Source organism: Enhydra lutris, unplaced genomic scaffold (assembly GCF_002288905.1).
Source record: "Enhydra lutris kenyoni isolate GAN:26980312 unplaced genomic scaffold, ASM228890v2 scaffoldscaffold68, whole genome shotgun sequence".
Lineage (NCBI taxonomy): Eukaryota > Metazoa > Chordata > Mammalia > Carnivora > Mustelidae > Enhydra > Enhydra lutris.
In genome coordinates, this window is record NW_019154152.1 from 9494190 (window position 1) to 9507094 (window position 12905).

At 37.4% G+C, this 12905-nt stretch overlaps 1 protein-coding gene across 1 annotated transcript; it reads left to right on the forward strand.

The window, feature by feature from the left end:
* The first annotated feature begins 9535 nt into the window (after positions 1-9535).
* On the forward strand, positions 9536-12563 carry LOC111159566 (olfactory receptor 51L1-like). Its single transcript, XM_022522098.1, has 2 exons — positions 9536-9609; positions 11285-12563. Exon 2 carries the CDS (start codon positions 11364-11366, stop codon positions 12321-12323), a length of 960 nt encoding a protein of 319 aa, XP_022377806.1. The 5' UTR covers positions 9536-9609; positions 11285-11363; the 3' UTR covers positions 12324-12563.
* Positions 12564-12905: the final 342 nt, after the last annotated feature.

The window sequence follows — 12905 nt, forward strand, 5'->3', positions numbered from 1 at the left end:
GGTCTATCTTCCCGTCGCTTTGGATTCACTTCTCCACCCGTCCTACCTTTCAGAAAGTGGTTGATTTTCTGTTTCTAGAGTTGCTGTTCTTCTTCTCTTCGATCTCCCGTTGGATTTGTAGATGTTTGCAATCTTTAGATAAGCTATCTAGCTGATCTCCCGCTACCTGAAGTAGTCTCAGCCTGCTACTTCTCCGCCATCTTGACTCCTCCCTGGAGTGCTTATCTTTTAAGCTGACTCCCCCAAAACTTAACTACTAATAGTTTAGTGACTATTGACTTGATGATATGTAACTATATGAATCCAAAGTTTACAATGTAAGTGTAAAGATTACAAATTTGTAATTATACTTGGCTTCAAATTCCAGTATAATGAATTCATACTAGAGTAGTTTTAGGTAAATGAATTAAACATTATTAGCTTGTTTGCTTAACTGTGTCATGCTATGATTATATCCCATGAAATTTCTTTTTTTTTTTTAAAGATTTTATTTATTTATTTAACAGAGATCGCAAGTAGGGAGAAAGGCAGGCGGGGGGGGAGGGGAAGCAGGCTCCCTGCGGAGCAGAGAGCCCAATGTGGGGCTCGATCCCAGGACCCTGGGATCATGACCTGAGCTGAAGGCAGAGGCTTAACCCACTGAGCCACCCAGGCGCCCCTATCCCATGAAATTTCTCAAGTATTAATTGTAATATGGAAAATGGTATGGAGGTTTCTTAAAAAATTAAAAATAGAATTATGATATGATTCAATAATTCCACTACTGGATATTTACACAACGAATACAAAAACACTAATTCAAAACAATACATGTACCCTTATATTTATTGTAGTATGTACAATAGCTCAATTATGGAAGGAGCCCAGGTGTCCATTGATAGATTAATGGATAAAGAAGATGTGGGATATATATAAAGACAGATGATAGATAGATGGATAGATAGATAAATTCCTATCTATATATCCTTATATAGATATATAGATAGATAAATTCCTATCATCCCTAGAAATATTACTCAGCCATAAAAAAAGAATGATATCTTGGCATTTGCAACAACATGGATGGATCTAGAGAGTATAATGCTAAGTGAAATGACACATTTAGAGAAAGAAAAGTCCATATGATTTCACTCACATGTGGAATTTAAGAAACAAAACAAATGAACAACAAAAAAGAAGAGATGGAGAAGCAAACCAAGAAACAGTTTCTTTAAGCTAGAGCGAACAAACTAATAGTTACCAGAGGGGAGGTGTGTGGGGGCATGGGTGAAATGCTTAAAGGGAATTAAGAATAAACTTATGAAGATAAGCACTGAGAAATGTATAGGATTGTTGAATCACTATATTGTACACCTGAAACTAATAGAACACTGTATATTAACTATACTGGAATTAAATTAAAAATAAAATGAAATAAATAAAAAAGAAGTAAATGGGATAATGCCTGTAATGCAACTCACATAGCCCTCATATATGCTCAGTACCCGTTTGTTTCTTTCCTTCTTTGTTTTAATTAATTAATTTCTTGTAAAGAGATAGAGAGAGGATGTAGGATTTAGCCAGAAAACATTACAGGCCATTTATTTTATTCTTCCCGGAAAGAAGATGTGAGTTTCTGTCCTCTATTCTCTTTTCTTTCCATTCTGTAGTTAAATAAGGAGCAAAATGTTGACAAAATTCAATTTTGTTGGAGACTGATTCTTGGTTGTGTCTGAAAGATTTAATATTATAATCAGGAAACTGCTAGTGCACTATAGCATTTAGAGGTTAGTGTGGGCTCTAATAAATTTATGACAATTCACTGGTTATCTCAAATTTACATTGAAATTATTTACCAAAAACATAATAACACTCTCTTACTTTATTTTTGCTTCTCTTTTTCTTCATTCATTGGAATGGCAGCAACTATATGAAAAGACAAGATCTCTTCTAAGGAAAAATGTGCACTATAATAAAGGAGAAAGTCATGCAAAAATACAAAATAAATATGACAAGAGATAAAAGATACGTAAGTGCACATGCCATATGGATGAGAGGATATGTGTCAATCAGGGTTCAAATTCCTAGAAAATTACTCTTATAAGAGCTGATATGTGAAAAGAGCCGTCACTTCTAACCAAGTTACCAAGGGAGGTCTTTGTGTGTGAAGAAATTCCATGAAGAAAAAGACACAGAGTTGCCACCTTCATGAATTGAGTAGATGACAAGTTCTCTATGCAGAGAGATATAGAAAAGTATTTTAAGAGGATGGAAAGATTTCTGAATGTTTTACAAGACATGGATAGCCACATCTTCTTTGTAATTTATTTGTATATATTTTTTCTGATGAATACAATTGTAACTGCAACACAGGTAAGGCAGGAAAGCACATTGGCACTGTTAAAAAGGTCAGACCCCAGAAAGTCAACTAAATTATACCTTTTCTGTACTTTTTGCCATCTCTCCTACATTTTAGACTCCTAGTTTGGATGTGTTGATTTTTAGGGTTTTTTTTCTATGTTTATGTAATTTCCATTACAATTGTGTATGTATTATACAGTTGACCTTGGAATAACACAGGTTTGAACAGCCTAGGTCCACTTATACAAGTATTGTTTTTATAAATATAGTACAGTATATGTATTTTCTCTTCCTTATGATTTTCTTAACATTTTATTTTTTATAGTTTATTCTAGGAATACAGTATATAATAAATATAACTTACAAAATATGTTCATCAATCAATTGTTTATATTATCAGTAGGGCTAACAGTAGGCTATATTAGTCGTTAAGTTTTGGAGAGTCAGAAATTATAGGCAAATTTTTGACAGCATGAGGCTTAACTGTGGTAAGAGCCCAGAAGTCCATTGACAGATGAATGGATAAAGACATGGTGTGTATATGTATGTGTGTGTGTGTGTGTGAATATAATATAATATAATATAATATAATATAAATATTATATACACACATATATGCATATATATGCATATATCTCTATATATACACACAATATGTCTCTCATATGTGTGTGTATGTGTTTATATATTTGTGGAATAATACAAAATATTATAGATTTGTGGAAAAAAAGTGAGCTCTTGGGGAGCCTGGGTGGCTCAGTGGGTTGAGCCTCTGCCTTCGGCTCTGGTCATGATCTCAGGGTCCTGGGATCAAGCCCCGCATCAGGCTCTCTGCTCAGTGCAGAGCCTGCTTCCCCCCCTCTCTCTGCCTGCCTCTCTGCCTACTTGTAATCTCTCTCTCTGTCAAATAAATAAATAAAATCTTAAAAAAAAAAAGTGAGCTCTTACCATTTACATCAATGTGGATGGAATTATGCTGAGCCAAAGAAGTCAGTCAGATAAAGACAATCATCATATGGTTTTACTAATATGTGGACTATAAGAAATAGCACAAGTGATCACAAGGGAAGGGAGGGAAAACTGAATGGAAAGTCATCAGAGAGGGAGGCAAACCATGTTTTAAACCAGGCTGTTAACTATAGGAAAAAAAAGGGTTGCTGAAGGGAGTTTGGTAGGGGGTTGGGGTAAGTAGATAATGGGCATTAGGGAGGGCATATGATGTGATGAGCACTGAGTGTTATATACAACTGATGAGCTATTGAACTCTACATCTGAAACTGATGATATGCCATATGTTGGGTAATTGAATTTAAATAAAAAAAGAAAAAATAAATTGTGCAATGGGATAGAGATAGAAAGAGTGAATGTGAAAGTGCATGAGAAATGTGAAATTTTTTTAAAGATTTTATTTATTTACTTAGAAAGGAGTGAGTGAGAGGGAGAGAATGTGAGAGGGAGAGTGAGTGAGAGGGAGAGAATGTGAGTGAGAGGGAGAGACAAGCCAAGGGAGGGGCAGAGAAGCAAACTCCCCACTGAGCAGGGACCTGGATGCAGGACTCCATGCTAGGACTCAGGGATCATGACCTGAGCTGAAGGTAGATGCTTAACCATCTGAGCCACCCAAGCGCCCAGAAATGTGAAACTCTTGATGAAGCCACAAACACAGATAAAAAGATATAATAGTTTATTTTAGGACAAAAAAAAAAGGAAAGTGTGTAAAAATGAGTTTTCTTGAAGAGTATACATAAACTGAATGGTAGGACAGGGTAAGATTGAGAGAGCTTTTGTCTGGTGATGATTTTTTTACTCTGAGGTAAAAGCTCATATATGGTGGGTAAGTGCACTGCAAAAGCATTAATTTGGAAGAGAAAGGCTCAGATGTGGACCAGCCCCTTAGTGGAATTTTTTTAAAAGGGATATTTTCAACCAACACCCATAATCAAATTAATGATGATGGTATTTTCCAATATTATTTACAGAATAGTCACCATCCACTGTCTCACATGCACAAATACAAATAAACTATCGTGTCATTAGGACAATTTATAAAAACATTTTAGAATGAGGGCTCTGGAGTCAGTGTGTGGAGACAAACCAGGTCTATCACTTGTCCAAGCTGTCTAATGCTATACAAGTCACTTAAACTTATATTGATTGGAGTTAAAATGTACGTGGAATGTTCTCAGAAAAACAACTGATTCTGAGTAAACATTTAGAAATGACAAATTATTATGTAACTTCCCAATAATCTGGTTTCCCTGTAGTCCTCTTGTGTCCCCGTTTATATCATGATTCAAAAATGTCATTCTCTAGACATTCCCTACTCCTTGACCCACACATCCAGCTGTTTTCATGTTCAAAAGAGAATATTCATCCCTAAGGATCTTGAAGGCCATATAACCACAATAAGCAGAAATTTTGAGTATGAAACTTCAGCAACAGGACAAGTAGATCACTGTAACTCAGTACTGATGCCCACTCTGCCATACATATTCCAATCCCTGCTTCAGTGGACACTGGTTTAAGGGTTATTTTTCCTCATCACAAGACTCCATAATCTTCAGGTGTCTATAATATGGGTGAGGCAGGCAGAATAGGGAAGTGCTGGATATTTTCAAGAGTAACAAAAAAACAGGGAACTGAGCCTGACACCTGACAGTTTGTGGTGATTAAGCAAACTTATGGTCGCCCTGTGGTTTCCCATGACCACAAGCATCCTGCTGCTGTTGCTTAACTGCAGCATACATACACACAAAAAGCCAGCTAGCTCTCAAATGACAGAATGGCCCCTCCACTTGGGATGTGAGAAGATTCCTAGTAGGCTTTGTCTATATGTCTATATATGGAGTATCTGCAAGAGAAAAATTAGACTGTCTGCACATAATACCTACCATAGAACATGAATAATATTAGATGCAATTCCTAGAAATCCACTCCTATACCCAGAACCTCACATGAATATTTTGTTCCCAAATTATAAACACCCGTAAACAACAGAGCCCAACGTCCAACTGGCACAACTCAGATTTTCTGAGTTTGCCCACATTTCCTCACCTGGAGTGTGCACTTTCATTTTTTGCAATAAAGCTTCTTCTGCTACACTTTATTCTGACTTGTTTTTGAATTCTTTCTCCAGCACAGTCAAGAACCTGGCATTGGCTGGTGGTTGAGGTCTCAGGTGTTGAGAATTCCCCTGCCTCTGGTATCAGTGGGTAGTTTAAAAGAGTGTCCAAGGAATAATGTCAGTTGTGCTCCTAAAAAGAAGAAAGTGTGTGTGGGGGGGTGGGGGGGGGCGGCTGTTTATTGTGGGACCAGTATGACTTTCAAAATGTTGTACTATGGTGTGATAAAAAAAGAAACATGTATAGTGCGAAAAACACAGGAGGGGGGGGGGGAGGGGTCGGCCAATACGGAAGTGTTCAGAGCAAAGGAAAGGTCCTCAGGGGAAGTTTGGATGAATTTGTCTAGAGAGGGGACAGAATGGAGAGAAAGTCATAAAGCTGTCTGACTAACTGGATACATGTAAGGAAGAGAAGGAACCTCAGAGTGTGGATTATAACCACATTGCTACAATTCTTGCCTGCTGAGGTCAGAAGTAAATACAAATTGTGTCACAAGTGGAGAGTCAGGAGCAATGCAAGGAGCTGTTCCATTTCTGACGCACTCAACAAGTTCACCTTGACATCATGTTGAATGAAATTCATGTTGGTGCAAATGAACTTCCCTTGGCTCATTCCCCAGCAAGCAGCATATCTTCACAAATTCTGGTATTTCAATCTCAAAGCCCTGCCCTATAATTTGGCAGTCCCTAAACTGTTTAGACTAATATCTTTAAAAATTCTGGGGGGAATTATTTTCTATGAAATCTGCCTATCATACCATGTCTCACTCTATTGTCTTACAACTACACTATTTCTTACTAAGTATTCCAAACCTAAGACTCTTACACATTCTTCAGCTTACAAGTGGTATAACTATCTTCCCAAAGGAAGATTTTTGGATTTTCTTACATTTAACTCTGGATATTGATACTTAGTACTTTCCTTCATTTATATGACACTGGTAATATAGCAAATTACATATACATACATGTACATTAATGAAGATACATCTGTGGTAAAAGTTAGTAAAACTTCTCCATTCATGAATAAGGAGACATTTACAGAGATCATCTCAGTGCCTTGCAATAACGAAACAAAATACTCCTGCAGTTGTCTGTCACTAAAGACAATTTCTATACATTTATTTGGATAGTGTCCTTGCTGCGGTAGAGTAACTCAGAAATAATATATGCTCTTATGATAAAATGTGATATGATAAAAATAATTTCTACTTAAATATTTATAGACATTGTAATTTCACCATAGGCTAAAATTCCTTGCATCTTGGCTTACTTAAATCAGCAGAAGTTTCAAAATGTATGTTATTATTGTTTTGCTTTATAAGAAAATCTGTGAAGAGTGATTTAAATTCATATTAGAGAAATTAAAGTATAAGGAGAATGAGAGGCAATCAATGCCAGGTAAGTCAGTAAGTTTAGATCATTTGTCTGGCAATTCCCTAAGAAGATATTCAAAGATGGAACTGTGAGGGTTTTTGATTACTAAGCTATAAATAATCTCTCATTTTCATAGACTATAAGTGAATGGCAAATTTCTTTAGTACTTGAGTACATTTTCTGTAGGACAATTATTATACTGAGGTGCTCGACTCCTGAAAAAGCCAGCTCTCAGTTGAAAGTATTAAATACAGCAGTGCCTAAAGATTAGCAATTTGGGATATATGTTCAATAGACAACATGTGAGGGGAGTGGACACATGATAAAGTTGTAAGGCATTATAATTAGACCAATATTGCCAAGATCAAAATTGGGGTTGGAAAAATTAACAGAGGACCACATTTTTAAAAGTTGTTCTTGGACCAAACAGATCTGAATTTACAACTGAAACTCCCATCCCAACTAGAGAGTTCTGATTATTCATTAGTGCACATGCCACCCTGTTGCACCACTCAACCACAAAGAGACATTAAGGAGTCAGTATTTTTGACGAACATAGAGTTTTAATAGTTGAGAAAAAGCCTCTATTTTTAATCATATAAAACATACTAATCTGCTGCCTCAAGAACTCTATGACACAGGACCACAGCAGCCAATTATCTGAGTGATAACATTGGTTTTATTATTTTATATGTGGCTTTAAATATAGATTTTATTTTTTATAGTGGTTTTAGGTTCATAGCAAAATTGAGTGAAAGGAACACACATTTCCATATACCCACTGTTGCATGATTTTGAGGGAGGGAGATCACATAAAGGAATCACATTTTTATCCAGTATGTAATAATAATACTGAACTAATGTCACTTCCAGCTCTTATGGCACAAACTCTAGGTCCATCCCCAGTTTAAGTATTTAACAAGGCCCTCTCATTGGCTATATCATAACCAAACATCTTTATTGCCCCATCTTATTCTGGATACAAACTAGTATTACATCTCGTGTTGCACTACCTCGTTTGTTCCAGACATTGAGGCAGAAAGCGTTAGAGAATCTCAATAGGCTTCTTGCCCCTGTATTCCCAAACTGCCATCCCCTGCTGCAGCCTGAGTGCTGGGGACAAACCACACTGAACTGGCAGCACTGACAGGGTTACACGCACTGTGCTGCATTTATCCTGGGGCTTCCTGTCTCAAAGGACTGGAGGAAGACTTATCTGATCCTTCTTGCTCTGAGAATTTGAATGGTCTCTAATGACAAGAGGTACTATTCTGCCATGTATGTGAGGCTTGGCGACAATGAAAGTGGGAGGTAAGAGGAAAACACAGAGGGGGACCTGAGAGACAAAAGAGAGGAGGGTGGACACCCAGAGTGTGAGGAGGAGAACCAGGAGACTGTTCTGGAAGGAAGAGGTTCTCAGTTCATCACAGGACATAATTTTCACCAAAATACCTTCATTGTTCATGCTCATTCTTATAGCATTCAGGCCAGGCTCAGTCAGACTTTTCAGATTAGACCTGCCTGAGATCCCCTAGATCTTTATGGTAGGTGGTCTCTGTGTCCATGGGCAGGATGTGATGTTTACACAGGGTGACAATTTATTTTTCTGACATGATAGAATGGAGATTCCAGAGTGGTTGAGATTGTATCAGATCACCTTCAAAGACTCCTAGAATCCCAAATATCAGTGTTTTTTAATATGACATTAATTGTGACTCACAAATCTAAACCCCAAATTATAACTCCTTTCAGTCTTTGAGTTTATAAACTAAGTCCTCAAACACCATTGTCCTCTTCTGAGGAATGATAAAAGACATCACAAGGCCATGTGAATGAAGTTGAGATTATAGGATCAGATGTAGTAGGAGTTGGGCAGTCAAAATGAAGCCATGTCAAAATACAAGGAGTTGTGGGATAATAGGCAAGGCAGATCCTAGTGAATACGTGGAATATGGTGCATATTTGTTGTGGCAACTTCAGAATACTAACATGGCTTCTCAGATTCCAAGCTCATGGTAGTCCCAAATCTCATTGCTTTTCTTCAAGAGACTTCCCATTTTATCCTGGGATGTATCTTTTTTTTTTTTCCCTCAAATTGGCAATGAATAGAATGAAAAGTATATAAGTAAAGCTATCAAAATTACCAGAAGAATTTGAGGGTAGAGTAAAAGAACATGAAGCAGTTTATACCTAAGGCAATACTGAATTTTTCACTAGATGACACAGAGATGAATCTGATATCCTTCACTTCACTCAGCTGACCTAGGTCACTTTTGTGAGATGCCTACTCAGGGGTTTCCTCTCTGGGAGGATACTCCAGAGTCTCCTCATATCTTACTTCCTCCCATTACACTTCAAAGAAATATTGTTGTTGTCATTGTTGTCTTCATCATCACCATTATTTTATGTTCACTATATGTAAGGCTCTAGGCTAAGTATTTCACCCACAGGATCTCCTTTATTCTGAAAGCACAATCCTGTCAAATTGTTTTTATCTACAGTTCACAGATGAGGCTACTTTGCTACAGGGGAAAATCAGCAATTTGTCCCACTTAAAAAGTGAGATGAGGCTACTTTGCTACAGGGAAAATCAGCAATTTGTCCCACTTAAAAAGTGAGGAAGCCTTGGAACCAGAGTATTCCCGACATGGATATGTTTGTGGAAGCAGAGGGAGAGTCTGAACCAGGGGAATGGTGGACAGTTGTCTCCTAAAACCTCAATAGAAAGTCACGGAGATGATAAAGCTGCTTCAGACTGGCCTCCAGCTCAGGTATATTCCAGTTTCTAATTAAACTTCAAGTTCACCTTTTCATGGCAGAGGGAGAGAGCCACTATAAAATCAGAGAAATGGTCTGAACTGACCAAGCCGTGAGGTAAAAAGAAGGCATATTTCTATGTTTGGATTAAGGATGAGATATTGGAAAATAATCAACATAAGAAAGAAATAATATTGGAAAATCTGGGCATTGAAGGTAATGAGTTCAAGTGTAGAAAGGAAGAAAAGAAGGTGAAGGAGACGAGCCCAGGGCAAGAGAAGAAGGAATTGTGGGTGGTAATAAGCCAGGCAGATTGAAGAAAATAGGACCATAGACACCAGGTCATACAATATGTGAGCAATATTCAATTGTAATGTGAGTAGTCAAAGAGATTGAATCTATCTCTGACATTTGCTTATTTGATTTCTTGATTACGGGTCTTCCATTTCCTAGAAAATTGTGATTATTAATTATTCCAGTCAAAACTGCTGAATTCAGGTTTTATCTGTGTGAAGCTAGAGAAGATTGAAAGAGATTTGAAGTTCCCAAGGAACAAAGTAGACTTTACAAAACATAAAGAGGCCAATTTATTCATTTGCAATGGGAAATAACCTGTCTCCTGGATTGTAAATTCTCGAAAGAGCATTTTGATGAGCAGGAATTCTTGGCAAGTGATGGGGAAGTGAGATTTTAAGAGGTGGCTCATCTTCCTTACTTCAGTGATGTTTTTCTGGACCACGGAAGAAATACTGGAATCTTTTGGGAGAAAATATATTTTCTCTTTTGTTCTGAGTAGGAAAGATTTAATATCAAGGTTAGATGGTTTTTCTGAACATTATAGTTTTTGTTATCTTATTTTCTCTTCTTTTTGCTTTGAAGCATGGGTTTCTACTCTATCTTTCCTTATAGTACCTATTTTGTGTGTGTGTGTGGGAAAGGTATCAGTCTCTAAATGACTGATCAGATCTGAAACTTAAGAGAAAGAAGGTTTTGAATTTTTAAAGTCAGAGCCAGACACCGTTATGTTTTGCTTAAATTGTATATTTTCTTACAATAAGAACATTACATATAAAATTCCATATTTCATTATTATAATTTTTAAATTCAAAATTGTTTTAAATAACTCTATTTCACCTTATATTTAGCTCCTAGCAATGCTAGTCCAGCACCAAGCCTGTGACTTCAATTACACAATGAAGGATATATGTTAGTAAGATCTCTGCTTATGTTAATAAGTACTGCTGACCCATACTTGCTTGAATCCTATAAAGATACCTCACATGGTGTTCTAGTACTTATTGAAAAAGCTATGTTGTTTAGGCAGAATAAGGCATCATATGTAAATCACTGAAGGAGTCATAAAAAAAAAAAAAAAGACAAATGTTAAGATCGGTACCCCTTGCCAAGAAAATTCTGGAAGAAAATTATAAATGAAAGATGTTAGCTAGAAACATTTAATGTGTGTGTGGTGCTCCTTGTAGTGTCCTTAGAAGAAGATTGTCCGTATTTAGACAGGATGTCAGTGGGTCTTCATCTGAGAGGCAGGAAGAAAAGTCCTTGTGGTTGTAAAGTAAATATTTTACTTAACTTGCCATGCTCAGCAATGCAATGAAAAAAGAGCAAAAATGTGGAGATGAATGGAAGAGTGTTTACAGAAAGCACTGAAGTTTCACTTGTTTTGTTTTCCAGGCTCAGATGCTGATCTCATCATTGCCCTCCCCACTGGAGTGGGATCCTAAACCTGGGTTGTGATTTAACAGTGAGCTCCATGGCAACCTTAAACTCCAGTAATACGCTGTCCTCCACATTCTATCTCACAGGTATCCCCGGCTATGAGGAATTTCACCACTGGATATCCATCCCATTCTGTGTCCTCTACCTTGTTGGAATAATGGGCAACTGCACCATCCTGCATATTGTTCGGACGGACCCCAGGCTCCACAAGCCCATGTACTACTTCCTGGCCATGCTCTCCCTCACTGACATGGGCATGTCCATGCCCACAATGATATCACTCTTCAGGGTGTTGTGGTCCATTTCCAGGGAAATCCAGTTCAATATCTGTGTGGTCCAAATGTTTTTTATTCACACTTTCTCCTTCACAGAATCATCCGTGCTCTTGGCTATGGCCTTTGACCGCTATGTAGCTATCTGCCACCCTCTACGATATGCTACCGTCCTCACACCAAGACTTATCGCTAAAATTGGAATTGTAGCCCTGCTTAGGAGTGCCTTTGCCATGATTCCACTTCTGGTCCGGTTGGCCTTCTTTCCTTTCTGCCACTCCCACACCCTTTCTCATTCCTATTGTCTACACCAAGACATGATTAGCCTTGCCTGTGCTGACACCAAGTTTAATGTTATATATGGATTGGTTCTGATCACTGTGCTGTGGGGCATGGACTCTCTGGGTATTTTTGTGTCTTATATGTGCATCCTTCAGTCAATATTAAGAATTGCATCACGTGAGGGGAGGCTTAAGGCTCTCAACACATGTGCATCCCACATCTGTGCTGTACTCATCCTATATGTGCCTATGATTGGGCTCTCTATCGTCCATCGTTTTGCCAAACACTCTTCCCCACTCATCCATATCTTCATGGCTCACGTCTACTTATTGGTCCCACCTGTGCTCAATCCAATCATCTATAGTGTGAAGACCAAACAGATCCGCCAAGGAGTCCTCCATATGCTTTTCCCCACAAAAGTCAGTTCTACTGTGATGTAGACATGTCCCCAAAACAATGCTGACATCAACAAAATGACTTAAACACATACTGATTTTTGTATTCTAGGTATGTTAGCATCATAGTTGCCAATAAAAGAGTAAATAGCAGAAATAAAGGCAACAGAGCATCACGAGTTCATGTCTACTAGGACCATACAGCTTGACTTAATGTGTTCTTTACAAATTCCCTCTAAATATGAATATTTTGGAGCAGAGTGTGTTAGAAATCATTTCCATCTATTCCCTTCAATTTTTAATCCCAACCCCTTGCAAGATAAGCATTTATCTATTAATTTTTCATGAAATATATTAAACCCATGTATCTTTGTTTCCTGATACTCTGTGTTGTCAGAGAATTTAATATTACCTTTCTTGTTTTATCAGTGTCTTTGTATATCTACTTTTTCTTTCTTTCTTAACAATGGGAAAAATCTTATCTTGACATAAGAGCATATTAGGACTTGAAGCAGAAGTTATCGATCTTCATAGTGCATCAGCATCATCTTTTAAAAGTTTATACACATGTTCTGCCCTTTTTGAGGTTATTTTGTTTCCTTTTTAATTAATTTTTATGTTGTGCTA